The following is a 17,404-nucleotide window of genomic DNA, read 5'->3' as shown; positions in this document are numbered from 1 at the left end:
CGTGGTTTGTATTCACAATAATTGGAATTCTGACCAGTTTATACAGAAAATTTTACATACCGTAAACCCCAGTGATCTCCAGAAGTAAGCAGAAACAATTCTGTTTTGAAATGTAATCTTAGATTATAATTCATATTTTAAAACAATCATACCTATTTACATCATGAACATACATCACAGGCAAACAGGGTCGAAAGGAGAGGCTCTCATTTTTTTTTTTTCTTTTTTAAAAAATAAAGGCTGGGGCGCCTGGGTGGCGCAGTCGGTTACGCGTCCGACTTCAGCCAGGTCACGATCTCGCGGTCCGTGAGTTCGAGCCCCGCGTCGGGCTCTGGGCTGATGGCTCAGAGCCTGGAGCCTGTTTCCGATTCTGTGTCTCCCTCTCTCTCTGCTCCTCCCCCGTTCATGCTCTGTCTCTCTCTATCCCAAAAATAAATAAACGTTGAAAAAAAATTTTTGAAAAAAAATAATAAATAAAGGCTTATCTAGAAATAAACATAATCTTTTCAAAAGTCGGTTTTTCTCACTCCACATACACAAGGGTCCCTCTCATACTGCTTGTTTGTGTGTTTTTGTTTGTTTCCTCTTCTCCAGCATTTGGGCATAATGAATGTCCTGATCCTGGAATACCAATCAACGCACGGCGGTTTGGGGACAACTTTCAATTAGGAAGTTCGATTTCAGTTATTTGTGAAGAAGGATTTATTAAAACCCAGGGAACAGAGACAATTACGTGTATTCTTATGGATGGAAAAGTAATGTGGAGTGGACCAATTCCAAGATGTGGAGGTAAGGGCAATGGTCAGTGAAAATTATAACCCCATCGTTGCAGGATTTTTTACCACAATACCCGGGACTCGTTGTCTCGCCACTTTGAAGAATGAAGAGGTGAACACAAAATGAGCAGCAGGCCAAAATTCCTTAGAATGTAAGATCAGAAAGGAAGAAGAGTAGAAAAGCTCTCTTTACAGAGAGAGAACATTAGAAAGTGAATGCCTGTGACTATAGGCAACATTCGCTGTTGTAGAAGTTCTGGTCAGCACCCACTCCCTCCTTCCCCCTTGTTCCTCCTCAGGTTCTACCTTATTGGCTTGATAGCTCTAGGTGCTGGGTTGTCCATTCCTGATTAGCTCGTTTCCATTGTGTGAGGGTGGTCTATGGCCATACTTCGGTCTTTTGTCAAATTCCTGAGAGAAACCCGAGAGGAAGTAGGTGGGGTCTGTTATGTTCTTAAGAAGAACCTTAGGCCTGGGGCGGTTTGCTGTGGTCAGATACTCCCAACATTGTTACAAAATAGGTGTTTTTCCCCAACCAGGGACCTCAGGCCCTAATCTTTCCCTCTCTTCCTACTGAATCCTATCTTCTTCTATTATACCATCATCATTGTGCACTGGAAACTGTATTTAACCATATATGCATATATACATTAGGTATATGTGTTAAACAAATTACACTTTTAGTTTTTCATGTTAAAATAATTGCTTAGAAACCTTTTAAAAAGTCCCCTTTAAAAAGAACTCTTAATAAAAGGTATACATTAATAAATGGTAAATATTGGTTGCATGTGCAAATTCTCTTTAGTGTACTTCAGAGTTACAGTTTAGTACACTTTCTAGTTTCTAGTCATCTTTTTTCTTGGTATTTTAACTATTTATGGTATTGATATTGAATCTTCAAAAATGTGTTAACAATTATTATTTGCAATAAATTTATGCTTAAAGCAGCCATTATTTAAAATGTGTGCTTTTTGTCAGCATAGTTCACTAAACATTTTTTTTCAATTTTGATTTACTCAATAAGATATAGTCAAGAAAATTCAAAGGAATGTATGTGCGTAATGTATGCGTGTGTGTATGCAACGTTTGAAAGTTTACATCTTTGAATATATACACTTATCTAAAGTCACTAATTATATTGACAAGAAGGAAGGATGATCCTACTTAAAAATAAAATATACCAAGTATAGTTGTCAAATTATTTATTAAACAATTTTTTTTTTACATTTATATATTTTTGAGAGACAGAGCATGAGCAGGGGAGGAGCAGAGAGAGAAGAAGACACAGAATCTGAAGCAGGCTCCAGGCTCCGAGCTGTCAGCACAGAGCCCGTCACGGGGCTGGAACTCACAAACCACAAGATCATGACCTAGGTCAAAGTTGGATGCTTACCTGACTGAGCCATCTAGGCACCCCTATAAGTGTGTCGATTTAGAATCTATAGGTTGTGTATCTGAGGTGTGGAGCTTCATTTAGAATTGTCACATTGGGATTAACATTCTTCTTTTCTCCTTCCACTCCAGTACCAAAGGTTACATATCTATTTTATTTAAAAAGATGTAGAAGGGGACACCTGGGTGGCTCAGCCCATTGAGTGTCCAACTCTTGATGTCAGCTCAGATCATGATCTCACAGTTGTGAGATCAAGCCCCATGTCCAGTTCTGTGCTGAGAGTGCAGTCTGCTTGGAATTCTCTCTCTCTCTCTCTCTCTCTCTCTCTCTCTTTCTCCCCCTCCCCCACTCACACTCTCATAAATAAATAAATAAATATTTTAAAAAAATGATATAGAAGAACTTTTACTAAGGAACAGATAAACTAGAGCCAGGAAACACTTTTTTGCAGATCACCATGTAATGATTAGGTGATAATTTTTAAATAATTACTTCTTTTTCTTGCTCTCCCAATTTTTCTTCTTAACGTGTGTCCAAACTGACAATGAAACTTTATTGTTTTCTTTTTCAATTTCTGGCTGTTAAATTGAGAATGTTTAATGTATAATTTCCAGAAGTATAGCAGACTTCATTGACTAATACAGCCATTACCTACAAATGCTGCCATTCATTGAGTTGAACATTTTCATAATGTCTCGTGATGAACTACTCCAGACCACGCAATTATGCTTTCCTATTAGCCCCTTCAATTAGCACCGCCTCCTCTTCTAATCACTTTCTCATTTGTAATATTAGGGACTGAACTAGATGACTTCACGGTTCTTTTCCAAACCTCAAAGGTTATGAGTTTAGTCGGGGCTACCTTCGCGATGGTTATGATTGTGCTATTGTGTTTTCAAACAACATGACAGGATTGCCCAATAAAAGGCTGAAATTAAAAAAAGAAAAACAGAAAGTAATGTTCATTTTTTCCCATTATACTTTGCCCTTGAGCACATTCATTCCTGAACAGTTGCTGATCCAAACTTGAGGAATCAGTCAGAAAAGCCTACACTAGTATTTGAAGGAAAAGTAGGAGATGGAAGAAAAAAATGGGTTCAGGCCGAAGGAATGCCACTGATTCAATGTACTGGAATGGAGGATAGAGGCTCAGGGTTTGATGATAATAAGAGGGGTGCCAAGCATGCCAGGCTTTGCGAACAATCCTGGATGGATTAAAATTATCCTGTGGCCAGAGGGAAGCCACTTTAGCTCAGAAGTGATATGATCAGAGCCTCTCCCTTCTCTGCCCTAGGAGTTGTATACAGGCCAGTGGACAGAAACCACCTCTGGGTAACTGTTGAGTCTGGTTAGAGCCTCATCTGTCTCACTTGGGTGTTGGTTGAGAAGCTACTTGTTTCCTAGCTGAACGGGGAGTAAAAATAATGAGCTTGACACCAACAAATCTTTTTATGAATCACTGTTTCATTTGAGAGAACAATTTTAGCGAGATTTTTCACTGTGAAAAATAAATGGTATTTAACCTTTAAACACGAGTGAAACAAATATTCTGAACTCTAATTTGGCACGGGCCAGGAGGCCCTTGTGACATCCTAAAAAGAGCTTTGTGGAATTCCCGAAGGAGAGTATTTTTTTTCTGTGTGTATGAGTGAAATTACAGACACTTGGCTCACTTTGCCAGTTTCTGGATTTTATCCCACAGTGGGAACATGACTAACAATCAAGTTGGAGACAGGGAAGGTAGAGTCAGAGTGGGCTGAAAGCGATCTTACCGTGGCACTGGGCCAGGTTACCTGCCATATCCCAGGCCATGTTGTGAGGCAGTTTCCACCCAATAAAGCAGACTGCTGTCAACTCCTGTATAACTAACTCTGGTGGGTGTAATTTCTGAGACTCTAAGATTTGTAAAGATTTCCTTTAGTTTTAGTTTTGCCTCAATTCCACTTAGCTGTGAACAACCAAAGCCTGAGACTAGCCGAGGAAAGCTCATTCTTTTTCTCTCCTAATGTGTTTTCATCGTGGTGGTGGTTCTACCACTCAGCCGCTCCCACTGATGCAAAAAACTATGTCTGGGAGCCCTCTCTGCCCAACTTCTTTGTCCTTTAGACCTGTATTTTGACAGAGAAGTTTTGCTTATTATTTATTGCAATTTATCTTTTGGGGCGTGATCACAGCCTTCAATATATGCTTGCTATTTTAGCTGAAACTTTTTTGTCATCATATTAAATATTTTATATAGGTGAAATACATACTTGTGTATGTTTTGATAAATACAAATAATTCTTTACATTTTATTCTCTCAGAACATTCCAAAATTAAATGCGTTGTTGAAAGTTGCTTAAAATGTTTGGATTGCTATGTGTTAAAATTAGGAAGAAGGAAGTTGCTTGTTTCAATCAGAATTTATAGAGCAAAGGAAGTCAGTATAAAATGTTTTGATAATAAAACCCAGAGTTTCAACCTCTTTAAAGATTGCCCTCTCCCTCCACTACCGCTGCCGCCCCCCGCCCCCCAACACCGTCTATTGCAATTATCTAGAAGTTTAGGCATTTGGCAAATTAGTAATCCATGACAACCAGTCTTCAACTCTAAAACTGTAGAAAATTGTTGAAAAAAGTGAAAGGAAATGTTTTATCAGTCCTAGTCCTTGAATAGGGATTAGTGAGAGGAAAGAGAGACATGAGATCATAATTTGTTGCAGTTCTATGATCCCACAGCTGAACTTGGATTCATTTCAGGGAGCTTAAATACAATTGTGGAACAGAATTGGGTTATACATTTTATTCACTGACCCGAAGTTCACCACTGATGCATTAACTAAGGATAGATTTAAGCTATCTTTGTGAAAATTTGAACCCTTTTCTCTAGAGTGGGTTGACGAAATTCCCTCATGAGAAAGAGAGATTACAGACATTCTAAAGCTTTATGATCTTTCAGTTTTGCTAATGGAAAACAAAACACATTAGTTATTGTAATCAGCATTGATTCAAAATCACTTTGAATTCTACAAACTGTTCGCCTAACTCAGTTTAGTGACAATCAATGACTTCTTCACTTATACGTTAAGACTGTAGCCTGAATATAACTGGCTGTATCTAGGGCCAGTCTCTGCATGGTGTCTCCTTCAAAGGTCTACCTACAGCCCATGAATAGTGTAGACGATTATCATAGGTCTACTTTAATGGGCTGCCATAGGGATTTTCACGATATGCCATGAAAGCTTCCTAAAAATCCTCCTCTTCTGTCTTCACCAAAGTTTCCCCTCAGAGCAGCTACATAAACACCCTCTCTCTTTTGCCCTGTGGTCCCCTCAAGACCCCTCTGCCCTCACATTCATTTTTTTTTCTGCACAGCCCAAACCCCTGTTGGGCACCTGTGAGCCTCCTCACTAAAATTCAGCCCTCAGGAAGTTCAGTTTTCTCTTTAGAATATTTTTCCCTTGGGTTTTCTTCTTTCCACACCCTTTTTCTTTCTCCTAATATGATCAGAATTTTTCTCAGGGGCCTCTGAGGGCATTGTGAGACTCACCACATTTACTTCAAAGTCTCTTCTACAAGCCTAGGTGCTTGGAAATTTGGAAAATGGGGGAAAGGAGCAATCTATTACCGTATTTGGGTTTATTTCTCTCTTCACCTGTGCGTATGAATGTATCTTCTGAAATATGGGTAAGATGTTGCTTTCACTTAATTGTTTTTCTCAAGGGAATAATATGCAACTAGATTTCCTTCATAGTACCAAGCAGGAGAGTCTTTTTCTCAGTAAAATCACATTACTAGTTTCTGGAATGTTCCTTATAATGAATACTGCTATACAGAAGACAAAATTCAAGGTATGATATTTGACTCAGAGAGGTTTCCTTTGTTGGGCTTTGGGAAACTCACTAGTTTCTGACCACCATAATCTGCCTGTCCAAATGCCAGCTCTAAAAGGCTAAGACAGGGGCGCCTGGGTGGCGCAGTCGGTTGGGCGTCCGACTTCGGCTCAGGTCACGATCTCCGGTCCGTGAGTTCGAGCCCCGTGGTCAGGCTCTGGGCTGATGGCTCAGAGCCTGGAGCCTGTTTCCGATTCTGTGTCTCCCTCTCTCTCTGCCCCTCCCCCGTTCATGCTCTGTCTCTCTCTGTCCCAAAAATAAACGTTGAAAAAAAATTAAAAAAAAAAAATAAAAGGCTAAGACATATATTTTCCATACCTTAAATGATCTGAGCATCATTATTTGGCCTTCTTTCCTCATTGTCTATCTTTACCATTTTTAGGTTAAACTCTATTAGTCTGAGTTCATCCTTCTAAAGTATAGCCATAATTAACTTATTTTTTTCTTAGCTTTGATTTGCTTCACCAGATTCATAAGTCTCTTTGTAGTGGGGTTTAAATATATGCTTACTTGGTAAACTGGCTATAAATCAACTCTGACATGTACTTGTTACAGGTGCTTCTGATCCTCCCATCTGTTCATACCTTTTCCTAGTGGAAGTCTTACTTTTAACTGTTTATATGAGGTTACCACATCCCCAGCATATGACGTTCCAGCATTTGAACACAGCTCAAATTCATTTGGATATTCATGTCCTCTAGGGTGGTGAGGCTGACTGCCATTAGATGGAGGTTTTGATGGATCTGAGTTCACAAATAGTACCTAATACCCAGTGCTATAGATCAGGAGTCATAACCTCAAATGCTTACAGGAGCAAGGCAATAACAGAAACAGATTAGATGGGCTAAATAGAACACGCTGCCCTCCTAAGAGGGAGGTGTGGTTTCTCACTTTTTATAGAGACATGGTTACAAATAAGCATTTCTCTTTTTAACATCAATAATAACAATAATGAATAATACAAGAATGATATCATTGACAACTGATGACAGTGTTCCCATTAGTCCTGACAGTTCCTTCATGCACATTAGAAAAGGGCATTTTCCAAGAGGGAAATGGCTTGAACTAGTGATTACCAAGGTCACTTTAATTTGAGATCCAGCAGTAGCAATCAATCCTTTGGGAGTATGCAAGGTCAATGGAGCTGGTCAGGAGATATATACCAACCTCTCCATTTTGAGAAAGCACTCCGGTGTCTCAAAAAATTGGGTGTCCTTTGGACTTACCTAAGAACCATTTTCCAGATAGTGATATCATGAAAAAGTCTTTTGAGTACCTCCTTTTTGTGAATTTGTGTAACACTGCTCAAATGTGATCCTCAACTAGAGTCTAGGCTGGAACACCCTATTCTGAACTAAGCAGTCTCTCCTGGATTGTCATTTCAATCTAGAGTAGTCTCTATAATCTCCTTCTGACTTTGCATTGATATTCTGCTCAGCGCGATTATCATTCATCATTTGGCACTATATATATTTTTTCTAATAGTTTAGCTGCTGGTATGGCTCAGTTATGTGGTATGATTTGATTCAAGGAGACTCAGGAAGTGTCCTAGTTATTCAGGAAGCATTAATAAAGAACAGACATGTTTGCTTTGTTTTTCTTTAAGAGTTAAGATATGAAAGTTTTATGCAGTACAGTAAATAGAAAGCTTCCCAAATACCTTCTTGAGCTGTCTCTTCCCCCATCCTCCCATTCAAGATAGCTGTTACATGTAAAAATCATCTTCATAATCATCATTGTCATTGTATTCATAATCATCATCACCATCTTCATCCTATCTCTCTCTCTCTCATGCTTACATACAGTCCTATCATCACTAAGCAGTTCTCTCCCTTCCTGTTTTCCCTGTCTCAGCCCCATGCCCTTGCTTCCATGTATTTAGTCTCTCTCCTCCACATTCAACCCTTAGGCTAACACGAGACCTACTCATTCCACTCTACTGTGTCCCCAAGAAAGTTCAGCCTGTTCTAATAGTTTTAGTTGAGATTCTATCTCCTTGGAAGGTTGGTAAATGCATTATATCTCATTATAAGAAATTATGCATGAGTTTAAAAAAATAAAAGAGGAGAACGATCAAGTTTTTGGCATATCTTGTCAAGCTATTCTCTGGGTCGCATTTCTACTTTATGAATGCCTGCTTCTGTATTTGCCAGTAATAAACCAGCCAACAAATCCCAAAAGAACTTGAAAAAGATACCATGCCATAAGACAGAATAAAACAAGAAAGTTCTCTTTCTAGGTGTCAAGCAGTGAACACTATGTCATCTAGAGTTTCCTGTTTTAAAAATCAAGACAGTTGGACATAAATTAAGTCTCCTATCTTTGTTGCAGTCATAGAAGGAAACTGTTCCTGAGTATGAGGATTTATTATTCATTGGTGAATGTCATTTTTTAAAGCTACTGAACTCAACTCAGGTAGACTGAAAGATGAGAAGGATTTATTTACAGACCAAAAATGAGAGTTGGGTTAAAATGTATTCATTATTTTGTTATAAAATCTGAAGTACATAACCATTTACTTTTTAAAATCAGATGTTTCTTAATACTTTAGGGTTATAATTATTTAACTGTTCATGGTAAAATAAGTTAGACAATCTAAAATTTATATATTTTTTGAGTTTCATTTTATTAAATATACTACTCAGGCTCATTTTAGTCTCTCTTCCTGGTTTCTCCTCATCCTGATGATCTCTGTTTGTTCTAGAGCTAGGTCTTGAATATTTTCCCCTCTCTATTTCCATTCACTCTACGGGTAACTGTCAACCAGTCTCTAACTTTAAATAATATCTATGTGCTGATGTCTCTCAAATTTACATCACCAGCCTAGTTCTTTGCCCTGAAGTCCAGACTCATATATTCAACTTCCTACTCAACATCTCCATGTAGATGTTTAATAGGCATCTCAAACTTAACCTGTCCAAAACTGATCTGATCTCCCCCTGTCACTCCAAACCTGCTACTGTCACAGACTTTCCCCATCATCATTAATAGCACTCCATTCTTCCAGTAATTTAAGCCAAACTTCTTGGAGTAATTTCTGACTCCTTTCTTTCTATTACAGCCATACATAATCCATCAGAAAAATCTGTTAGCTGTACCTTTGAAATATATTCAAAACTCATCTAGTTCTTACTTATTCCACTGCTGACATCCTGGTCCCAGCAACCATCATCTCTGGCCCAAATTGCTACAATAAGTCCCTAACTGGGCTTCTTCCCTTGTTCCTATTCAGTTCTGTAGAAATGATTTGTTGCCCAATTCACCTATGCTCACTGATTAATTTCTTCATAGTCATTTCTCCACTGAGACTCAGAAGGGTTCTGATGCATACACACTATCTGCATTTCTCCTCATTTTTACCTGGATTATGTCTCCCTTGCTCTCTGAGCTGTAGCTAGCTAACAATAGCTTCTTTGATCTAAAGCAATCCCCTCAACAAAAATGGAAATAGAATATTGGCCTTCTGGATTACATGGTCATGTTCTTGAATATAATTAGGATGTAATACATTCTTTGGACTGCTTTGTAGATAAAGAGGATTACATTTAATGAAATACATTGGAAGAGTCAGATGAGTTGCTATTGGCTCAAAGCTGTTGATTTAATTAAGACACCAAGTTAAGACTAAGTGAAAGAGAAGTCACCTCTTCCTTGTGAAGATTCATAATATTTAATATTATTGCCATTGTAGCCTCCCTGACAAGAAAAAACATTAGGAGCAAAATGTATGGCAAACAAGGTATAGAAGCAAATTTTTCTATAGCTTTGGAATTGGCCACCTAGATGCTCAACCAAGGAGAAAAAAGTTTCAATACCCATTCTATAAAAAAAAAATCATAAAGATAATAATAAATTGAAGTCCAGATACCCCCTTCATGGCTAATTAAGTGTGTTCTAACTAACTCATCTCTCTTAATCATAACTTCAGGCACCCCACTCCCAATTTATATAAGCAGCAAAAAGAAAGCAAGGCAGATCAAGATCTAGATCTATCCATCTATCTGTCAATCTATCTGAAACTGTTGAAGTCAAAAGTTGTTCAGTTTTTCATTTATCTCCCTATAGGAAGGAGGATGCTAGTCTTTTTCTTCTCAATCCAAGTTGAAGGGAAGGGCTTTAGAAGAATCCCTCATAGAGAATGGAGTTGCCTGGGAGAATGAGAAACAAGAATCCCCAGGTGGATATCTGATTATACAATGTAGTACTTGCTGATCTGTCTTCTGTGCTGATTGAACAAGAGTAGGAAAAGTGGTGAAAGCTGACAGACTGAAGACGAGGAAAGCTGTCTAGTTCAAACAATTTGGCAAGTCAGTGATATGCATTTCCTATGCATTAAATGAATACTAAAGAAGGTACCCAAGCTTGGCCACCAACTGTAGGAAACTCAACAGCCTGAAACCATAGGGTATACTGCCAGGGGTAGGAGCAAGGAAGTTACTGGAAAAGGTTGAGCTCCTCCTATAAGAAGCCACCTTCCCCACTCTTGGTCTTTCCAAAGGACACATTTATTCTCATGGAGAACAAATATTTTCCATATCTGACAAATAAAGGCATCGGGGAACAGTCAGGGGTAATGAGAAAAACAGCCATAGCCAGGAAAGACTGACAGCACAATCTGTCCTGTCCTAGTCCTGACACATCACAAGGAAAAGAACCTAAAAGGAAGAGGAAGGAGTCAAGACAAGGGGGGAGACTATTCCAAGTGCTGAAGTGAATGGAGGAATGAATCAGCAAGTTCTGATTCTCCATCAGCACCCTTCTCCCCATCTTCCAAGCCTCTATGGCCACTGCTCAAGGATGGACCTTGGATGGATGGGTGGAGAGAATGAGATAAGAATTTTCCACTGGGCTAGACCAAGTTTTTTAATACTGAAAGTGATGAGAATATTAGAGGATCTGTCCAACATTTTTTTAAGGAGATGGAGATTTGCCAGTGCATGCTTGAAAGCAGCGGAAGGAAGGAAGGAAGGAAGGAAGGAAGGAAGGAAGGAAGGAAGAAAGGAAAGGAGAAGAAAGGAGAAGAAAGGAAAGGAAAGGAAAAAAGGAAAGAGACCATTTCTGTTTTTGTTCCATCAATTTCAGAATGTACCATAAAATGTTTGCTCAAGCAAGAACTTCCTTGCCCTCAGAGGAGAACTTTCTGCATCACTATGGCTTATTCTCATTCTTACTCTCTAATGGGTTATCTGAGAGAATTCTTTCAGTGAATAGGATGGGATGGAAGTCCTTGAAGAACTTTTGGGAGAAAAGGCTGAATCCACATGCCTGATGAACTTTCCCTTTGAGTATAAGAGTTTTTTCTCTTGAACTCAATTAGCTTCAAATGAAAGGAAACCCTTCTCATTCACAGATATTGCATTCTCTTTGGAGGGACTTCTTTTGAGGGAGCAATGAGAGTGACAATCCAAGGCATAGATCAGAATTTATTTGTGGTTCTCATTGAGAGAATGTGTATACATCTAAAAATAAACCCCACTTTTAATTATGTGTTTATGTAGTATTAAATTCCATCCTCCTGGAGAGCTACCCTAGAGAAATGGAAGTACTAACAATCTGCAAGGTTTTGCTCCCACTGTTGGGGTGGGGGAGAGGGGGATGAGTCTGAGAGAAGGGATAAAGGGGCAATGGAAGAAGGTGCAGAGCTGTGCCTGTTTCTCTGTAACCCTGGCCCTTTAATTTGTGTGTTTCTGGTTTCTCTTTTTATCCTAAATTCAGACCCAACATGTTTCTCATTATTTTCTTTGAAACAATACCCAACCTCTCTGAGGTTGAAGAGAGTCAGTGATTACTTCCCATACCTATATCCCCAAAGCCAGGTAGGGTGGGGAGAAGGATGGAAACATCAGTGTTTGATAACCTGGATGTGGTATCTAGATTTTACCATGCACAGCTGCACAGAAAGGCTATCTCTCAGACCAAATGTTAGAATACTCACTTTGTAATTTCACTTATAGCCAAACCCCTGAGATCAAAGCCATCTCTTCCCATCCACAAATCCCTTGTGAGCACCTAACTGCCGCTTCTCAGATGAAAGAGCGTCTCCTGCTGTGGAACACTAAACATTATCTGAATTTTATCTGAATGTAGGCTGAGGCACTTTTGACTCTTTCATACAGGTCTTAAAACATACTGGCTATTTTGAATTTGTCCGTTCTACTTAAAGCAACACAGAAATGAGTCAGCACTCCAACGCAAATTATTTATAACAGACTTTCTTCAGACCTTAGAGAAATAAAAGTAGATAAATGAACTATGCCTACTTTATATTGGTCATGCATGCCCTGTTTTTATTGCCAAAGACAAGGGGGCTTAGAGGCAACAATCTGTATTTCACTAACAGATGCAAAACACCTCTTTATCTCAGGAACCTGAGACATTATCCAGGAGAATCTTGACGCCACAGACCGGTCATATCTTAGATTTGGTCAGTGGTCTATGGGCTAACAGCAGCAAAATGGCCTGTGAAGACAGGGTGGGGGGAGGATCATGTTCACAATGGAGCTTTCTGGATCCCACCCTATAATTACTAGAAGTGTATTCTGGAAATATGCATTTAACAAGTTCCCGAGGTGCCCACTAAGTTTGGAAAGGCTTCAAAAGGAGTAACCACTGCATAAAACCATGACGTCTTCTCCTTCTTCCTCCAAAAAGTGTAAGCTTCAGACACACAGAACTATTGGACTCTCCCTCATACACATTAGTATTTCTCACTTCCTAACTCTGCCCTTTCTGTCCAACTCTCCCTATCTTCTATTCTTGTTCTTCTTCTTGTTCTTGTTCTTCTTGTTCTCCTCCTCCTCCTCCTCCTCTTCCTCCTCCTCCTCCTCTTCCTCCTCCTCCTCCCCCCTCTCTTCCTCCTCCTCCTCTTCCTCCATCTTCTCCTTCTCCTTCAATCTAAATTCACTTCTGACAAAATTGCCTTTAAGAATTCTTTCCATTTAATGTCCTTAGGATGTTATCTGACCCTGCCTGTGTTGCTAGACTGTCTACCCAGTTTAAGCATGTACTTGGTACTGCATGTTAGCTGTGTCTGTTTTCTTTATAGAGTGTGTGTCTCTTTTTTTTATTTTATTTTATTTTTTAATTTTATTTTTTTCCAACGTTTATTTATTTTTGGGACAGAGAGAGACAGAGCATGAACGGGGGAGGGGCAGAGAGAGAGGGAGACACAGAATCGGAAACAGGCTCCAGGCTCTGAGCCATCAGCCCAGAGCCTGACGCGGGGCTCGAACTCACGGACCGCGAGATCGTGACCTGGCTGAAGTCGGACACTTAACCGACTGTGACATCCAGGCGCCCCAAGAGTGTGTGTCTCTTGAGGGCAGAGGAAATATCACATGAATATGTTTTTTAATTTTAGCACCTGGCACAATATCTTATATATAGTAGAAGCTAAACATCAGGCTCTGAGCTAACAATGTAAAGCCTTGTTGGGATTCTCTCTCTCCCTCTCTCTCTGCCTCTTTCTCTCTCTCTCAATGTAAATAAATAAACTTTTTTTTTTTTAATGGTGTTGCTAGAATTTCACATTTGTATTAAAAAATCTTTGGGTTGAATATTCTTTCCCCCTAACCATCCATCTTTGTCTTCATCAAATCTACCTTAAAGAGAACAAGATATGTTTAATTAAATGTCTCTTATAAAAAGGAATCCAATACATCTATCTTGGAAATAGTGCCTTATTTGGAATTTTAAGATTCAAATTCGAATCTCATCTCTGCCACTACCCAGGTCTGTGTTTCTTGTGAAGTTGTGTTTCATGCTTTTTTCCTCATCTGCAAAACTGGCAAAGGAAAGAAACCAGCATTTTTATGCTACAAGATTATTAAAGAATCAAATTAAGTAACATATATAAAAACATACTCCAAAGTGGAACACATGTCTCTCTTAGTTGGTATGGCAGAAATATGTAGCTGTTCATCTTTAAGCTGTGTTACCCTGTTCGTTATATAGAATTGTAGATGGGGAAACAGTTACCCAGCTGAAGGACTTCTCACAGCTTCCTTTGCAGTTAGATATGACCGTGTGAGTAAGCAGAAGTAGTATAAATAACGTGTAGGCCATGGTTCATAAAAAGCATACACAGACTGGTCTTCCACACTCTGTTTCCTTTCCGGCCAACTGAAATGGAAATAACCTGCAAGGCACTCTAGGAAGTCACACATTGAAAGTGGCCAACCCTTTCTCGTCCTGTGTCATGAGAGTTTGGTTGGGGGGGGAAGGCTATCTTGCTAGTAGAGTGATCTCATTATACTGCCACATGATTGTGTCAAAGAAATATTTCACCAGAGTTAGAGGCAAGGAGGATGTATGACTTTATTCAAGACTATTGCAATAGAAATTGAACTCAGTTGCACTGAGGGATGGTTTAAGGGCTGAGGTGGGCTAGTGGAAAAGTATTGAAGGAAGTTAGGTGAGTCGTCTGGAGTCTTAAGTCTGTCTACAGTTCTGTCAATTTGAAGGCCATTTTGGTCAGGTGAGAAATAAACTATTTTGTTAAGCTATTAAAATCTAGGTGTTTATTTATTTTACCAGCTACAGATATCTTAATCTAAACAGTTAAAGGAGAGAATGACCCAAGCAGAAATAGTCCATCCCAGCCTTTGCCAAAATGCAGTGATATAATAATGAGTATCGGTCAATACCTACTTAATTTGATTAAATTAAACTATTTTTTTTTCAAAAGGTTGCATCTTAAACCACCTTTTAATTTTTTTACCTCTACCCATTCACCTTTATCTTCTACCTGCATTAAAGCTTTAGCATTAGTCTGTGTTGAAAATGATGCCCAATATAGACAAGATCTCCAGATTCTATTTTCTATTTTTTCTTGTGATATTTCACAAACCTTTTAGCCTCAGCATCAAATCTTATTATCTCTCTATGTAAGATTCCATCCTGTTTTGTGCTCCCCATTATGGGAGTGGAATCACCATCCATCCATTACAAGCCAGGGGCCCAATGACCAGTTGAGATTTCATCTTGCTTAGTCATTGCATGTAATTAATAAATGCTTTTGAGTCTACCTCCTAAATATCTCTTGCAGTCAGTACTTTCCTATTGCCATCATATCTCAGCGTCTGATGATACCTTCTCTGCATAATAGTATATGATCTCATCAACTCCATATGTATTGCCCTTAGTCCACTTTACATACAATTGCCACTTAAATGAAAATCTTTTTCTTCGTGTGTGTGTGTGTGTGTGTGTGTGTGTGTGTATATGTATATATATATATATGTATGTATGTATCCTTTGTCTATAATTTTTCAATTGCCTGTGGTTGACTTTCCATGATATAGCTTCCCAGGTCTTTTTCTACCTTTTTTTTTTTCCCTTTAATGTCCCATCACTTCTTGGTTCCCTAAGAAAGATAATGGCATTGCTAAATATTGTGCTAACCTAACTTTCTACTCTTTTGGAAACATTGTTATGCCTATCTCTCTCTTTCCTCCTGATGAACCTGACTCATCCTTGAAGGCTCAAATTAAGCAGATTCTCTTCTTTGAGGACTAATTCATCCCCTTTTCCAGACCCCTGCCCCATGAACATATCTTTTTTTTATAGAATTTATGACATGCTTACTTTATGTTTCTGTGTTTTGCATGTGAGAAGTGTGAGGAAGGCAAATTGCCTCTGTTCAAATCCTTGCTGGCTGAGATGTAAAGGGAAAGAAAATTCTTCTCTACCCATTAATTCTCCAACTGGACTAAGAATTACATTTACATGAGACAGATTAACAGGAGGAAAAAAAAAAGTTTTATTACATGTGCAAGGAGGCCAAGTAATGAAATTGAAACCTAAGGAAATGATCAAGGCAGGTAGTTTATATACTTTTTCTACAAAGAGACAATGAATCTCTGAGGATTTGGCAGAACAAAGAAAACTTTGGGAGCTTCAGTTGGTAAGAAATTCTAAACAGAATTTAGACCGGGGTAGTAAATTAACAAACATTATTTATTCAGCCTCCTTGGCTGTAAATTTACCATCTCTGGTGATAAGGATATCTCTCTACCTCCCGGTACAGGGAAGGTACTCTTCATGTGGGAGACTTATTTCTTGCTTTCAGGGGGACAGAGAGGAGTCTGAGTGTCCTTGAACGGACAGTCTATTAAGTAACATTTCTTCAAAATAAGCAGTATGCCAAAGAGGCTCATCTCGGGGTGGTCTGCCTTGACCCCACATATGCAAATTATTTAAATACACATCTAGCTTTCTTTTTTTCCCCTACAATAATAGTACATATGGCTAGATTTTTCTGAGCCTCATATAAAATAATTCAAAAACTTTTCATGCAGTTCCTGGCACACCCAATAAATGTTATTCAGTATGTTTATGTTATGTTAGTCAGATGTTTATTCAATAAATTTTAATTAGTACAAGTAATACGAATACCACACAAACATATCCCTGGCACACAATTGTTGGCATGACTAAAATATGAATGCATAAATGACGAATGAGTGAATAAGTGAAGGGGACTTTCAAAATACTTTGTGTGGTCTTGATCTCCCTGCTTTGTGTATATTCCAGTTTCCCTTATTCGGACAAGGATTAGTTACTGTTTTTTACAGAAATCTGTCTCAGATTGTGTTGTCTTTATACCCAGAGGTACATAATCTGATCTTAGTTGTTAAATGTGTAAGCATTTAGTACATCTCAATAGCTACATATTTATTTTCAGAATAATATTTTGGGAAATATTTGGGGAAAAAAATTATAAGCTTCACTTAAAAACTGATTTCATGGATATTTTTGTTCAGGGCAAGTCTAAAAATGTCATTTAAGTTAAAATATAAGTGAATCTATATGAAGAAAGTTATTCATTTAATATAAGCTATGCATGGATATTGCAAAATTATGAGGTGTAGGCCATTGTCTTATTACCTTTGGGTCTGTATGGTTATCCCCTTTACAGTTAAGTTTCTCTTTACAAGTTCAAATCTTTGTTACTAATATTATTAGTAGCTCTTTGCTCCAAAGCTCCCACTCCCTCACATGCACGCATATGCTCTCTCTCTTTTTTCCCTATATTCTATACTTCTGTCTGTTTCAGGTAGATTTCTACATCTCTTTTCTCTATACTTGATCTCCCTTATTTTTCCCTGCATTTTGTCGTCTCCATACTCTGCTGCTCTGGCTACACTGGGGCTTCTCCTTGTGCACATCCCCCTGCCACCTGCCTGCTAGTCACTATGATCATGAGGCTGGTCCTGACTGATCTGCACTGAACACCTGTCTCTCTCGCGCGTTTCACACCTTCTCGGGGAGTCTGTTCCCATACTTTTGGAATAATAATTTTGGGGAGTTTCAACCCTGTGTGTAAGAGAGACAGGCTGCTTCGGAACATGTCATAAGTTAACT

At 38.7% G+C, this 17,404-nt stretch overlaps 1 protein-coding gene across 4 annotated transcripts in view; it reads left to right on the top strand.

Moving 5' to 3' along the window:
- Positions 1-17,404, top strand: part of CSMD3 (CUB and Sushi multiple domains 3) — a 1,253,459-nt gene that overhangs the window by 801,184 nt on the left and 434,871 nt on the right. For all 4 annotated transcript variants that reach the window (XM_040494274.1, XM_040494275.1, XM_040494273.1 and 1 more), the window contains one exon: positions 595-789. In XM_040494274.1, coding sequence (XP_040350208.1) covers positions 595-789 — 195 coding nt within the window. The remainder of the gene's footprint in view (positions 1-594; positions 790-17,404) is intronic.

Source organism: Herpailurus yagouaroundi, unplaced genomic scaffold (genome assembly GCF_014898765.1).
Source record: "Herpailurus yagouaroundi ecotype Mexico unplaced genomic scaffold, PumYag 186, whole genome shotgun sequence".
In the NCBI taxonomy this organism is placed as follows: domain Eukaryota; kingdom Metazoa; phylum Chordata; class Mammalia; order Carnivora; family Felidae; genus Herpailurus; species Herpailurus yagouaroundi.
The sequence above is the reverse complement of the archived record's forward strand: the minus strand, read 5'-3'. Positions and strand labels throughout refer to the sequence as shown.